This window comes from Salmo salar, chromosome 16, assembly GCF_965601325.2.
Source record: "Salmo salar chromosome 16, fSalSal1, whole genome shotgun sequence".
Classification (NCBI taxonomy): Eukaryota; Metazoa; Chordata; class Actinopteri; order Salmoniformes; family Salmonidae; genus Salmo; species Salmo salar.
In genome coordinates this window covers 11,996,451-12,011,591 of record NC_138306.1, presented here as the reverse complement: position 1 = coordinate 12,011,591, position 15,141 = coordinate 11,996,451, and the positions used below count along the sequence as shown (strand labels likewise).

The 15,141-nt window shown below is 44.9% G+C and overlaps 1 protein-coding gene across 1 annotated transcript in view; it reads left to right on the top strand.

Moving 5' to 3' along the window:
* The window catches only part of LOC106573246 (laminin subunit beta-1-like), a 33,883-nt gene that overhangs the window by 5,913 nt on the left and 12,829 nt on the right, over nucleotides 1-15,141 (top strand). Inside the window, exons 4-20 of the mRNA XM_014148143.3 lie at nucleotides 1,332-1,405; nucleotides 2,158-2,346; nucleotides 3,127-3,190; nucleotides 3,396-3,604; nucleotides 4,771-4,891; nucleotides 5,094-5,282; nucleotides 6,227-6,403; nucleotides 6,526-6,638; nucleotides 7,048-7,127; nucleotides 8,066-8,201; nucleotides 8,618-8,776; nucleotides 8,877-9,004; nucleotides 9,323-9,443; nucleotides 9,607-9,808; nucleotides 13,884-14,027; nucleotides 14,134-14,365; nucleotides 14,602-14,768. Of these exons, the coding sequence (XP_014003618.1) occupies nucleotides 1,332-1,405; nucleotides 2,158-2,346; nucleotides 3,127-3,190; nucleotides 3,396-3,604; nucleotides 4,771-4,891; nucleotides 5,094-5,282; nucleotides 6,227-6,403; nucleotides 6,526-6,638; nucleotides 7,048-7,127; nucleotides 8,066-8,201; nucleotides 8,618-8,776; nucleotides 8,877-9,004; nucleotides 9,323-9,443; nucleotides 9,607-9,808; nucleotides 13,884-14,027; nucleotides 14,134-14,365; nucleotides 14,602-14,768 (2,505 nt within the window). The remainder of the gene's footprint in view (nucleotides 1-1,331; nucleotides 1,406-2,157; nucleotides 2,347-3,126; nucleotides 3,191-3,395; nucleotides 3,605-4,770; nucleotides 4,892-5,093; nucleotides 5,283-6,226; nucleotides 6,404-6,525; nucleotides 6,639-7,047; nucleotides 7,128-8,065; nucleotides 8,202-8,617; nucleotides 8,777-8,876; nucleotides 9,005-9,322; nucleotides 9,444-9,606; nucleotides 9,809-13,883; nucleotides 14,028-14,133; nucleotides 14,366-14,601; nucleotides 14,769-15,141) is intronic.

Sequence of the window (15,141 nt, the reverse complement as noted above, 5' to 3'; positions counted from 1 at the left end):
ATTAAATGAGCTTACAATGAAAAAGCAAGGTATATTTTACATATTTCCACACTATGAGGTTGGAATAATAGAGTGACATTTTGAAAATGATGATAATACCAGGCGATATAAGTTAATAGACCAATAACAAAGAGAGTTATTGGTTACATATCCCTCCCATTAGGCTCCTCCAATTAGGTCCCTCACTCAGACGACTCCCATACAGTTCTTAAAAAATTCTTGCTTGAGAAAGTGCTTTTTGCTAAGAAGCTTTTTTTGTTACTCTTTGAACATTTTAATTGAAAACAATCACAGTAAGGTAATTGTGACCCAGAAATGATTTGATATTGAAATAAAAACGGCTGCATTGGACCTTTTTTTAAATAAGAATTTTGATATCCCAAATACACCTTGCCTTGAAAGAGTTAACTCCCAAAAAGTGCTGCAAGGATATTGGATCCAGAAAGTCATCTGATAGGAGTTTGGTGGAGGAATAGCGGCCAACTCCACCGATGGGGGTTGGAAAAGAGGCAGGGAATTTTCATTCATAATCCAGACATTACCGTACTAGATCCGCTCCAACATTGGCAATGTATGACCCAGACCAAAACACAACCTCTTACGTACGTAAGCACAGAAAAGGTTTTCCCCAAACCCTCTGTAAAACTGAAATTCAACAATCGTTGCTAGAAAGCGTATTATTACTTACTTAGTTGCCTTATGTTGTTGTAATGCATACATCATTTATAGTCTGTTGGAACACGTGGTGGCTTGTTGTTGCTCTTATTGCTCCTTTCGCTACTCAATAAACATAGCCGCTTGACATTAGTTTTACCAAAGAAATAGGGACATTTGGAACAGTTATGTTGTTATTTGCTGTTTAACTGCCCAGTGGTTATGCTTAAAACCCACAGCGTAATTTTGTGGCAAAGAAGATGGATGTCAGGAATCAGAAGGGCAGCCGTGAGATTGATATTATAGAATGGAACCAACCATGATTAGACTATGGAGGGAGAGTCAAATAGTTAATGCAAGTGTTCCGGTCTAGAGGAAGCACTGGGAAGAGTCGTGTAGTGTTAACCATTCCAGATTGTGTTATGCTTGGCTCAAGTGGAACCCTGTAAACTATATATCTTTTTTTTCTTTCTCCTTCCTCTCTCCATCCGTTTCACCCTCTCTGACTTCATAACTTTTTGTAATTCTATTCTTCACTTGCCTTTTGACCCTTTCTCTTCCCTGGCCCCTCTATCTCTCCCTCCCCTTTTCCATTTTTGGCCACCTCTTTTTTTAAATGTCCCTCTCTCCTTTTCCTCTCTGTCTCTTTTCCCCCCTCTTCCTTCTTTTCTCCCCAGGTCTTGAGAAAGTGACCATCCAGCTGAACTTGGAGGCGGAGTTTCATTTCACCCACCTCATCATGACCTTCAAGGTAACCAATGGAGATGCTGGGTCAGAGCGCTCACTATGGGGGAGCATGGGTAATGTGTAAGGGGATGCTGGCTGGCCTGTCTACTCAGGAGATTAGCACAAGACTTGGCCTGGGAGGTCTCCCCCCTACACACACACACACACACACACACACACACACACACACACACACACACACACACACACACACACACACACATCCCCCCAGCTGTGTGTGAGCCTGAGGAATGTGGAACAGACCGCCCTCCCGTCCGGGATTGTCCGCTCCACACAGATCTAGCCTGTATAACTTGACTCACAATTGCAGCCTATTCATGCTGTGTAAAAGTACTTTTGAAATACAGCCAATATTCAACTCAACTGTGTCATCAATCCTGTGTGACAAATGCAAAAGTTCCAGTTATGAATAAATGTACTGTAACAGACATTCCCAATGGCTAGCAGCTTCTCATAAGAAGGATGTAAAGGAACATGCCAGAATCTGCCCCTGTTGTTCACAGATCGTTCAACATCAACATGTTCACATAGTATGACTCAACTTTCATTGTAATTATGGTATTGTAGTATATCATTTTATTAGCTAGTTCGCACCTGTGTTCTCTCATGGCACGTCATCTTTGATTACAGCGAATTATGTTAGTTTAGAAAACGTTAGCCATTTTCCAGATGTACTCCTGGTCAAATTGCTGGTAGTAACCTCAGTGTGAAGGTATATCATCAAAGTGAATAAGTATGGTTTCTTCTCCACGACAGACCTTCCGGCCTGCTGCTATGGTGATTGAGCGCTCGGCTGACTTTGGGAAGAACTGGCAAGTGTACCGCTACTTTGCATACGACTGCGCGGCGGCATACCCTGCCATATCCCCGGGGCCCATGCAGAAAGTGGATGACATCATCTGCGATTCGCATTACTCCGACATAGAGCCGTCGACAGAGGGAGAGGTGTGTGTTCTGAATTACCGAGTTTTGAGAGAGTCTAAATTCTATCAATGATTGGTTTATACACTGTGTTTACAAAACATTAAGAACACCTGCTCTTTCCATGACATAGACTGACCCGGTGACTCCAGGTGAAAGTGGCGGGTAGCCTAGTGGTTAAGAGCGTTGGGCCAGTAACTGAAACGTCACTGGTTTGAGTCCCTGAGCCGACTAGGTGAAAAATCTGTCTGTGGCCTTGAGCAAGGCACTTAACCCTAATTGCTTCTGTAAGTTGCCCTGGATAAGAGCATCTGCTAAATCACTAAAATGTAAATGTTATTGATGTCACATGTTAGATCCACTTCAATCAGTGTAGATGAAGGGGAGGAGACAGGTTAAAGAAGGATTTTAAAGTACCTTTGAAAGGGGGTATGGTAGTAGGTGTCAGGCGCACCAGCTCAACATTTTTCCATGTGTATCAAGAATGGTCCACCAACCAAAGGACATCCAACCAACTTGACACAACTGTGGGAAGAATTGGAGTCAACATGGGCCAGCATCCCTGTGGAACGCTTTCCACACCTTGTAGAGTCCATGCCCCGACGAATTGAGGCTGTTCTGAGGAGGGTGGGGTGCAACTCAATAATAGGAAGTTGTTCTTAATGTTTTGTACACTCAGTGTATGTCAAGTAATTTGTTGTAGCTAAGTAATAACTAATCACATACATGACACAATATGCTGGATGTCTTGAGAGGAAAGAAGCCATTGAAAGTCGGGTGTAATCGCAGTGACTGTCTCTGTAGGTCATCTTCCGAGTTTTGGATCCAGCTTTCCGTATTGAAGATCCCTACAGCCCCAGAATCCAAAGTAAGTTCCAGTGACGATACGTGTACTTAATGGTTTATATCTGCTAGGAAGCTGTTTTTTTGATCCTTCCCTTTTATTTTGGCAAATACCAGCTATGTGTTGCCTATTAGCCAACTAGAACTGCAAAACACAATTATTACGCATAATGACCGCAGGGCTAATAATCTACAAGCTAACGGCTAACACATGTCTCCGAACGATTCAGACATGTTGAAGATCACCAACCTGAGGGTGAAGTTCACCAAGCTGCACACCCTGGGAGACAACCTGCTGGACTCCCGCATGGAGATCAAGGAGAAGTACTACTACGCTGTCTACGACATGGTGGTCCGTGGTAACTGCTTCTGCTACGGACACGCCTCCGAGTGCGCCCCCGTCGACGGGGCTGGGGCTGGGGATGGAGTGGAGGGCATGGTGAGTTCTCCCTGATAAGATTGTTGTAGTTTTCATCAGGTGTCCTTATGTGTGGACATTTGTGCATTTTGTGTGTGTGTGTGTGTGTGTGTGTGTGTGTGTGTGTGTGTGTGTGTGTATGAGTATGTTGTCGTTTTAAGAACAATTGTGTTTGTGTTGGCGAGAGCGTGTGGGTCTACGTCTGTGTGGGCTTGGGACACTGTTTGTGTATTTGCGGACAGCATGTGTCTGTGTGTGTACGTGTTTGTCTGTGTGTATGCTCTGGAGAGAAAAAGGGAAACATTGCAGTTCCTGTTTGGTCTCTGCTACGGCCTGTCTGTCTGTCTGCGGAAAGGCTACTCTGTCTTTTGGTCACGTTTATTATACAGCCTATTCACCAGGAAAGAGGGAACCCTGTTTACTTTCCTCTTCCTCTCAGTCGTTTTGCAGTGTTTTTCAAATTGATTCCCTCACATTAAAATGTCTTAAAAACAAAACTAGATACAGTAACACCTTGCCTGAGGAGGCCTAACATAAAAGCTACATAACCCTGTCATAAGAGTGGCATAGTGGCTGTTATTACGACACCAAACTTGGCACGTATCTGCTATTTTGTTGAAGGTTTTATTATTTAATTGTTAGTTTGATCATTTTAACCGGATCCGAGTCTGTCTGTCTGTCTGTCTGTCTGTCTGTCTGTCTGTCTGTCTGTCTGTCTGTCTGTCTGTCTGTCTGTCTGTCTGCGTATTGTCATTTGTCTGCAAACCAGATGAAAGCTAGCCAACACTGTGAACATGTCCTGCTGCCATCTGGAAGGGGAATACACGGATAGAGCTGGAGGAAAAACGATATCTCGAGCAACTGTTCCTTTTGTCTGCAGTTTCCCCTTGCTTTTGCACTGATATCTCAGCTGTAATTGACCATAATGGCCAAGGGAAGCTAATTCAAATACCACTGTTCCACCAGAGGCCTGGGTCTCTGCACAGTAGTTGAGAGGTCCCTGAACTACACTATTGAACCCTGAATATGGCCTGTGAAATCATTTAAGGGTGATATCAATAGATCATTTGTGTTCGTAGTTCATGCACATGAATAAGAGATTAAGTAATGGCATATTCACTGCTTATAAGTGCTTAGTAAATGTCTAATTCAGTTGCACGCCTCCGTTTCTGAATGATTTTCCTAAGGTCCATGGCCACTGTATGTGCAACCACAACACCATGGGGCTAAACTGTGAGAAGTGTCAGGACTTCTACCACGAGCTGCCCTGGAGACCAGCCAAGGGACGCAACACCAACGCCTGTAAAAGTATGCCACTTTACCCTAACATATTTTTTTGTTGCTAGAGGGAAATATTATAGCTTGTGGTCCCCTTATAATTGATTGTGATGACAGGCTGCAGTGTCTGCTCAGTCAGTTAACAACTGTCCAACAAGCTTTTTATAAACACTGTGAATCAACGTTGTCTGCTTGCCTTTGTCTCTCTCTTGCTCGCTCTCTCTCTCTGCAGAGTGTAACTGTAACCAGCACTCAGGCTCGTGTCACTTCGACATGGCAGTTTACGTCTCTACGGGTAATGTGAGCGGCGGTGTGTGTGACGAGTGCCAGCACAACACCATGGGTCACAACTGTGAACAGTGCAAGCCTTTCTACTACCAGCACCCAGAGAGGGACATCCGCGACCCCAGCATCTGTGAATGTAGGTCGAGCCTCCAACTCCAACCCCCCCCTACGGCTCCCCTCCCCTCCACACCCCACCATCCAAACCCAGCCTTCACCTCTCTAGCTCCATCCACCCTTGTTATATTCTCCCCCGTTACTCCTCCACATCTTGAACCTCTGCTTCTTCACCTCTACCTCCATCCTTGTACGCTTCTCCGCCAATTTGCTCCACCCCCCCACTCCTCCTCATCTCGTCCATGACTCTGTCTGTCTCTCTTTAGAAATATAGATGTTTCACATTTTCCCTTCGTCCCGTCTGGATCTGCGATCTGGCTCTGCAATCTGGATCTTTGATCCTGCCTCTGTGATCTGGATCTGAGCGAGAACACCTGGGCTTTGAAGGCTATATCAGCCAAAGCAGTGTGGTCTTTTAATCCCAAACCACTGTATGGTGTAGAAGAGACCCTTCTCATGTGTCACCTCCCCCCCCTTTCATGGCTCTCTGGGTAGGCCGCTGGAGATGCATAACTGGCCTCAGCTTAGCATCTAGGGAGAACTTCATTGCAGTCTGCGTTGATGTGTGAATAATGGGCTTGTTAGGGTTTTCACATTTGTCTCCAGTGTTTGGAGTCCTTGTGTATGTGTGGTGTGTGAGAGAACTTCCGTTATTCCTTTGTAAGCCTTTTTTTCTACGCTTTTGTTTTAAGTTTGGTCATTTTGTTAGCCCGTAGATAGCTACAGTTAAGCACGCAAATTATTGAAGCAGATTTTCAAATAACCTTCAGAAGTTACAGTATATTCCCTTCATCAAGAGGAAAATATCAAATACCTCACATTGATATTGACCTTGACCATTTCTTTCTTCGTCCTGTTAGCTTGTCACCATGGCAGCTTTTCTACTCAACTAGTTCCATGCACAATACCCCATTTTACATAATAATTCCTAACTCAATGTTCCTGATGATTCCCATCTCTTCGTAGCATGTAACTGTGATCCGGTGGGCTCTCTGAATGGCGGGATCTGTGACAGGATGACTGATGTGTCGTCCGGACTGATCACTGGCCAGTGTCGCTGCAAACCCAATGTGGAGGGAGAGCGCTGTGACCAGTGCCAGCAGGCCCATTATGGCCTGGGTGACCACCCTCTGGGCTGCCTGGGTAAAGACACATACGCACATTCACGCACACGTCTTGGGTTTTTCCAAGTCCTTGCATAGGCTTTTTCAAGCTGTGTATTTCAGCATTTTATTGGAATAACTACTCTTGGTTGTTTTTCCCAGCCTGCACCTGTAATACCCTGGGGACAGTTCCTGGAGGGAGTCCGTGTCACACAGACTCAGGAGATTGTTTCTGCAAAAGCCTGGTCACAGGGAGAGACTGTGACCAGTGTATGGTAAGGAACCCTATTATGATTTACCTACTTTGTACACAACACTCTGTACTCGAAGTCAACTGTGCAAACTGAGAGATCAAAGAGTTAGCCCTGTCACTATGTGAGAGTCAGTTGACTTACGATCACCATGGCCACTAGCGCTTCACTAGCCAGCTAGTTACACATCTGCTACATATGTTCTGTAAGTGTTTTTTGGTGGCTTGGTTTAGTCGTCACCAGGGCTGTAAATCTTGTAAAGAGACTGGTACATCAGTCTACAGCTTGGAAACAGCTTTTGCGGTGAAACATAGTGGGAGGTCGTTAACAACGTGCAATTAAAGGAGTGTTTTTAACAATGTGCTTTGTGTGTGTGCGTGCGTGCGTGCGTGCGTGCGTGTGTGTGTGTGTGTGTGTGTGTGATATCCTACAGCCTCAGCACTGGGGGCTCAGCAATGATATGGATGGCTGCAGACCATGTGACTGTGACCTGGGTGGAGCCCTTAATAACGAGTGAGTTCAAAGTTAACATCTCTAATTCTCTAATCTAAATGCCTGTCTGTTACCCAATTTACTTTACAAATTCTTCATACTTTCTTCTTTTGATCAGTGGTGTAAAGTACCTATGTAAAAATACTTTAAACTACTACTTAACTCGTTTTTTTGGGTATCTGTGCTTTACTTTACTATTTATATTTTGGACAACTTTTACTTAACTACATTCCCAATGAAAATAATGTACTTTTTACTCCATACATTTTCCCTGACACCCAAACATACTAGTTACATTTTGAATACTTAGCAGGACAGGAAAATTGTCCAATTCACACACTTATCAAGAGAACATCCTTTGTCATCCCTACTGCCTCTGATCTGGCGGACTGAGTGTTGGAATGTGCCCCTGACCATCCGTAAAAAAAAAACTATGGAAAATGGTGCTGTCTGATTTGCTTAATATAAGGGATTTGAAATAATTATACTTTTACTTTTGATACTTCAGTAAATTTTAACAATTAAATGTACTTTTGGGAAAACCTAATACTCAAGTAGTATTTTACTGGCTGACTTTCACTTTTACTTGAGTCATTTTCTACTAAGGTAACTTTACTTTTACTCAAGTATGACAGTTGAGACTGCTGGCAATGGCGAAGTTCTAACAAGACGCGTCTGCGTAGCATCCTCGAACTTTCAAACAATTTTAAGGCATTTTGACACGGTTTACCTGTTCGTTAATAGTGAGTTGGAAGTTAAAACATGTATTGTATCGCCAAAACAAAAGCTGCCCAATATGTCAAAGTTACTTTTACTCAAGTATGACAATTGGGCACTTTTTCCACCACTGCTTTTGATACAGCCACAAAAGTCTGTATCAAAAGCAGTGGTGGATGTCGATGTCGAAACTTTTAAACTCAGTCTTTAACATTCGTTCCTTGTCCTCTCTCTGACTCCAGCTGTTCTCAGGAGACTGGCCAGTGTGCGTGTAGAGAACACATGTTTGGCCGGCGCTGTGACCAGGTGGAGTCAGGCTTCTACTTCATCGCCCTGGACCACTACACCTACGAGGCCGAGGACGCCAAGTTTGGACCTGTGAGTTACCTTTGGTTATTGACTTTCTTCTTCTAAGGCCTATGGGGTCGGTGGTGATCCCTATGTGACACGCGGGATATGAACTTGGACCTCCCACGGCAGCAACCAACATCTTAGACCAAGAGGAAAGTTCACATTCGGGGCTACCTCATCATATGTCCACTACATTCACCACCCTTTGACCTCCTTCCCCATGAGAGACCACCCCACATTGGGCACCAATGCAACACACGGGATATGAACCCAGGTCTTCCATGGGAGCAACCAACATTAGGCCATGAGGATTTCCCTCTTGGGCCTAGAGAAGACTCTGGGGCTACCTCATCACGTGATCATGGTCGATTCATGTCCGCTACGCCTACTCACCTTTTGTCTTTCTCACCCTCTATTTTTCTCTCCCTCTCTTCTTCCTCCAGGGTTTGACAGTAGTGCAGAGACCTCGCCCGCAGGACCGTAGCCCCACCTGGACAGGGATAGGTTTTGTCAACGTTCCCGAGGGGGCCTACCTGGAGTTCTCCATTGACAACATCCCCCACTCCATGGAGTACGACGTCCTCATCCGCTACGAGCCTCAGGTCAGCCTCAGCACATATCACATATCCCTCCATCTTCATGGGGCCATGTCCCTACCCTTGTTTACCTGTTTATGTCTATGTACCTGTTGTGTTGGTGTAGTTACCGGACCAGTGGGAGGAGGTGTTGATGACGGTGATGCGGCCCAGTTTGATTTCAGCAGACAGTCGCTGTGCCAACACCATGCCTGATGACGACAACCAGATGATATCCCTTCACCCCGGATCACGGTGAACACACACCGCCTCTGTCTGTGTGTATGTGTTGGTGGGAGGGGGGACTGGTGGGTGACTGGTCAAATCAAATGGTATTGGTCACATACACACGGTTAGCAGATGTTATTGCGAGTGTAGCGAAAATGCTTGGGAGAGTGAGTGTGCATGTGAGAGTGAGTGATGGCCTCTGTCTGTGTACTAGGTGTACTCTGTGTATGCACCGTGGAGGTTCCCCCGGAGCACACTGGGAACACAGGTTTAGTGTGTGTGTCATAGGGAGTGTTTGAAAAAGTGTGTTATTTTCTGAAAGCCATCTTTTTCTTGTCTCCTCAGATACGTGGTGCTCCCCAGACCAGTGTGTTTCGAGGCAGGGATGAACTACACTGTTCGTCTGAGCCTGCCCCTCTACTCTGCACTCAGTGACGTTCAGTCCCCATATACACTCATCGACTCGGTTAGTTCTCCCACGCACACACACAACTCTGACTTTTCCTTAAAATACCCATCAATGTCAATTGTAGATTTACGCAGAAATGTCAGCTACTCGGATTTCATATTAGGATTGACTCCATGCTAAATCTCAATCCATCTTCTGTATCTCTCTTCCCCGTCTGTAGATTGTGCTGATGCCCCACTGTAAGAACCTGGAGATCTTCACTGGTTCTGTGGGAGGTGACGTGGCCACCAACAGTGCCTGGGACACGTTCCAGCGTTACCGCTGTCTGGAGAACAGCCAGAGCGTAGTGAAGACCCCCTCCACAGACATCTGCCGTAACTTCATCTTCAGCGTATCTGCTCTGCTGCACCAGGGAGCTAAAGGTATGGGACCACACTCCAACAGTGAAATATTCTTCAACATACTTGTACGCTCATGTATGTGTTTCTTAACTAAAGGTCTTTGTTAGGGTTGAATGACGGGAACCCGGTTACCGAGATTTACCACCCAAAACCACTCCCTTTTCCCGGGATAAATAACTGCGAGAAACCAGTCAATTATAATAAATGTGTCTACGGCCCTCTCTCCACTCTCTGCATGATCAATCATCAACACTCAGTGTGGGGAAATACAGCCCATCTCAGTATGGAGCGCAGTTCACTAGACATGTAGACCTATCATCTCATCATGGTAACTTTTTTTCTTGTGACAGGTAGGCCTACATTTGCTGCAGCGTAGCCTACGCTACAGTAATATAAAGACTGAATGCTTGCCAATTTACACATCTCCACCTGGATTTCGGGGGTCACCTTATTTTTTAATTGTAATTGTAATTTTATTTGTAAAGATGGTTGTTTTTAATTGCAGCTGCAGTTTTAAAACAGCCTATCACTCAAATATTGTTGCTTTAAATCAGTGCATGCGCGAGCACTCTCCCACAGTCTCTCAATTCCATTCAAATTGCATCCAAAATATATAATCCTGTTCAAGATTGATATAGGCATATACAGTGCATTCGGAAAGTATTCAGACCCCTTGACTTTTTCCTCATTTTCTTACATTACAGCCGTATTCTAAAATGGATTAAATAAAAATATTTTCCTCATCAATCTATACACAATGCCCAATAATGACAAAGAAAAACCAGGTTTTTAGACATTTTTGCAAATGTATTAAAAATAAAAAACAGATACCTTATTTACTTAAGTATTCAGACCCTGTGCTATGAGACTCGAAATTGAGCTCAGGTTCATCCTGTTTCCATTGATTATCCTTGAGATGTTTCTACAACTTGATTGGAGTCTCTGAATGTCCTTGAGTGGCCCAGCCAGAGCCCGGACTTGAACCCAATTGAACATCTCTGGAGAGACCTGAAAATAGCTGTGAGAACCTCCCCAAATACAAGCTTGTAGGGTCATACCCAAGAAGACTCGATGCTGTAATCACTGCCAATGGTGCTTCAACAAAGTACTGAGTAAAGGGTCTGAATACTTATGCAAATGTGACATTTCTGTTTTTTTGTGGAAAAGGTCAAGGGGTCTGAATACTTTCCGAAGGCACTATATATTCTTAATATGCTTTTAAAAAGACACTTCCCGTTTTGGCGGGAAATAGCAGGTTACCCGGTAGAAAAGTGATTTATTCTCGGGATGGAACATTTTGTAAAATACCTGGAAAATATTCAACTCTAGTTTTTGTCCTAAAGTTTGCATGTGGTGGACATTGTTTTGGAACGCCTGAATTGAATTCCAACGTTGACCTGCCCCCTCTGTCTGGCAATCATCATCAGTCAATCTCCCCATAGACTGTCTACACTAACAGCCTCGGTCTCTCCTCTAATACATCAGCAGTTTCCATTCCTTTCATTTCCTTTCCTGTCATTCCTCTGTCATTCTGTACTGTATCCCCTCCGGTGTCTCTGGCATATTGCAGTCATCTCCGGTTTCCGGCCCATGCCACTCGTCAACAGTTGCACTACGTCTCTATCTCTCTATAATCTCCTCATGTATGGACCTGTAGCTTGATTATAGACCCTCTCGGATCCTGAAATGCCCGTACAGGAACTTTCTCAGCCCGCCGCAGCAGTAAATCTCCTTCCATGTCAGACGGAGTGAGAACTTGTCTCTACTGACAGGCTATAGCTTATGCAGGGTTTCTGCTATCGTATCAAAGTTTTTACACAGGTGGTCTGATTTAGAATAGAAGAGTATAGCATAATATCAAATATATAATAGAACCAAATACTCTATCTTCGAGGTGAATTTTTCTCACTCATGGTCGGCAAAAACTAAAGACATTTATAACAAAGCCATACTCTATATGACGGTACCTATTTTGCAACATAATACTGTAGTTAGATGTCTAGGTGAAGAGAAGTAATTGTTAGGATTGAAATAAGTGTGATATTCTTTGATTGGCTTTGTATTCGTTGTCTGTAGGAATGCTGTACATATTATAAAATCCTCCCAGCTGTGGAAGTCGCATTATCTTGTCTCAATTGCCATATGGAGGATGTTTGAGGTCCCATGTGGAGGTTGTTTGAGGTCCCACGTGGAGGTTGTTTGAGGTCCCACGTGGAGGTTGTTTGAGGTCCCACGGGGAGGTTGTTTGAGGTCCCACGTGGAGGTTGTTTGAGGTCCCACGTGGAGGTTGTTTGAGGTCCCACGTGGAGGTTGTTTGAGGTCCCACGTGGAGGTTGTTTGAGGTCCCACGTGGAGGTTGTTTGAGGTCCCACGTGGAGGTTGTTTGAGGTCCCACGTGGAGGTTGTTTGAGGTCCCACGTGGAGGTTGTTTGAGGTCCCACGTGGAGGTTGTTTGAGGTCCCACGGGGAGGTTGTTTGAGGTCCCACGTGGAGGTTGTTTGAGGTCCCACGTGGAGGTTGTTTGAGGTCCCACGTGGAGGTTGTTTGAGGTCCCACGTGGAGGTTGTTTGAGGTGTCCTGCACAGATGTAGTTTCTGCACAATGCTGCATGTCTTCACAAAGCCAATTTGGTTGCGTAAGGTCCCATTTAAGTCTTACCCCAGTCTTAGCAGATGATAAAGATCAGAACGTCTAAACCACGGTCTTCAAGGTCTGTGTGCAATAATCTAGCCCACAGATTAGTTCACCTCCCTTAGATCTGAAGGTCCTCACATTGGTGTGGTATCCCGTTATTAAAGTTGGAATCCTTAGTTGCTTCAGCCATGTTTGGACATAAATGAATGATATATACCCATGATTCCTGAAGGATAGAACTTCTAAATGTCTCATGAGTTTAGTTCAACTGTCGTACCCCATCAGAAGCCAAAATAGAAGCTTGTTTTACTCCAATGTTTTTTAATGTACATGTAAAGAAACAATGTCCCACTGGGGGAAAAAGTGGTTGAAACAGCATTGTTTCCACATCATTTCAACAAAAAAACTGATTGGATTTGCAAAAAGTAATCAAAGTGAGGACATTGTCTTTTTCTCAACAAACTTTTCACTTTAATCCAATGATGGTTGTTGATTTCACACTGAATTCACATTAGTTGACAACTCAACCGAAGGTAAATCAAAGCTAGACGTTGAAACTGACATCTGTGCCCTGTGGGTTATAGCCTCAAAACATGGTTACAACTATATGTTTATATCATGGACGGTCAATCCTTGCATCCATAGCACTGTTAATCTATTTTTTAAAGTGGTTACATTTCACCAGGCCCATCCCTCTGCTTTTTACCAGACGCAGACAGGGTGACCGCTTTGTTATTGTTTAAATTCTAGCTTTAAGCCACAGTTGTTTAGATGTGTTTCAGAAGTCCCAGGCGTGTTTTGATTTATGAGGACAGCATAGAGACTTCAGAGGATAGTGTTGAAAGAGTCCAGGCTTTGGCAGAGTCTGGCTCAGAGCATATCATTACCCGCTATCCAGGAAGAACCTTGGGGGATGTTTAGTTCATATAGGGACACAAAACTCACACTCTGCGGTTGCATGTATTTAAGCTTGCGCGCGCGTGCGCACCCACACACATTCCCATGCCTGCCTAAAATCCCCCTCCCCTGACACGACCTAGTGAATGCCATTTCACTCGTCTCTCTCCTCTACTCATGGACTCACTGTCCTCTATGGAATGTCTGGTACCCCTCTCTCTCTTTCCACACATCTGTTGAAGGATATGGTCCCTTTGTGAGCCTGTCAGTGTGATAGATATAGAAGGTGTTGTGGATGAAATTCCTCAGTCGCCCTTAATGAAACAAACCTTTGTCAGTATGTCAAAGGCAAGATATATTGAGGCAAAATATATTGAGACAAATGGTTAACCAGGGTTTTATGTACAATATTCAAAACTGTTTGGGTGAAATACCTTACTTGTGTAGCAGCAGCAACTATTGCCCCCATTTTTGAACAAATAATTCCAGATTGTGTGTTCAACTCACTTTTAAGCCCATTCCCTCACTTTGTCTTTACCGTTTCCTCCTGTCTCCGTTTTTCCAGCATGCCAGTGTGACCCGCAGGGCGCCCTCAGCACGGTGTGTGACGCCAGCGGCGGGCAGTGTCAGTGTCGCCCCAACGTGGTGGGCAGGAACTGTGACAAGTGTGCCCCTGGCACCTACCTGTTCGGACCCAGCGGCTGCAGACGTAAGTTTGACTGAAATGAAAAAGGCTGCCATGTCAGTAATGCATAATTACAGGCACTGAGTCTGGTACTTATCACTCCCTTTGCCCTCTTCCTCTCTCCCCCCAGCCTGTGATTGCAATCCCCAGGGATCGAAGGATGCGTTCTGCCACGAGGCCACAGGCCAGTGTGTGTGTATCCCCGGGGCATACAGCCGTCAGTGTGACCGCTGTCTGCCGGGTCACTGGGGCTTCCCCAACTGTCGCCTCTGCACCTGCAACGGCCACACAGAGCAGTGCGACCCCTACTCCGGAAAATGCCTGGGCTGCCGAGAACAGACCACCGGACACAACTGCGAGAGGTCAGCCAGGGGTCAATGTGGGTTGAGGAGTCAGGCGTCAATGGTTAAGGAGGCTCATTGGTGTATGGCTGGATGGGTAGGCATTAGAATTGGTCCTTAGAAGTGAGTCGGTCGCCTAAATCTCCCTGTAGCCTAAAGCCACTTGACAACTTTGATTTGTTTTGGTGTTGTTTATGATAAAGATATGTATGTGAATGATACAGTGATAGATACCATCTTTTGCCTTTTCCCTACAGGTGTCTGGATGGTTACTATGGCGACCCCGTCCTGGGTTCAGGGGACCATTGTCGGCTCTGTATGTGTCCGGATGGGCCCAGAAGCGGGCGACAGTTTGCCAGTGGATGTTACCGCGGTCTGGACTCCCCTTACCAGGTGTTCTGTATCTGCAGCCCCGGGTACAGAGGTAGGCAGCCAATAACAACCACCTGCCAAGGTTTATAGAGCACCTACAGTAGTAAACTAGCGGAGCATGGCAGGATTACTTATTATACTTGTTCCCTGCTTCCTATGTTCAGACTTGTTCCTTAGGAAGCAGAAGATTTGTATGCATTCATGTTGAAGGTTGGGGTGACTTTCCAAGATGTCAGTGGAGGCTCCTCAGAGGAGGAAGGGGAGGACCATCCTCCTCATTTGAATTTCATAACAATTTAAATTGTAAAACATTTAAAAAGTTATCCTTTTTAGATAGATAAATCATATCACCAAATAACTGATTAAACACACTATTATGCAAAGAAGGTCTACAGTAGCCTCAACAGCACCCTTTAGGGTAGCTT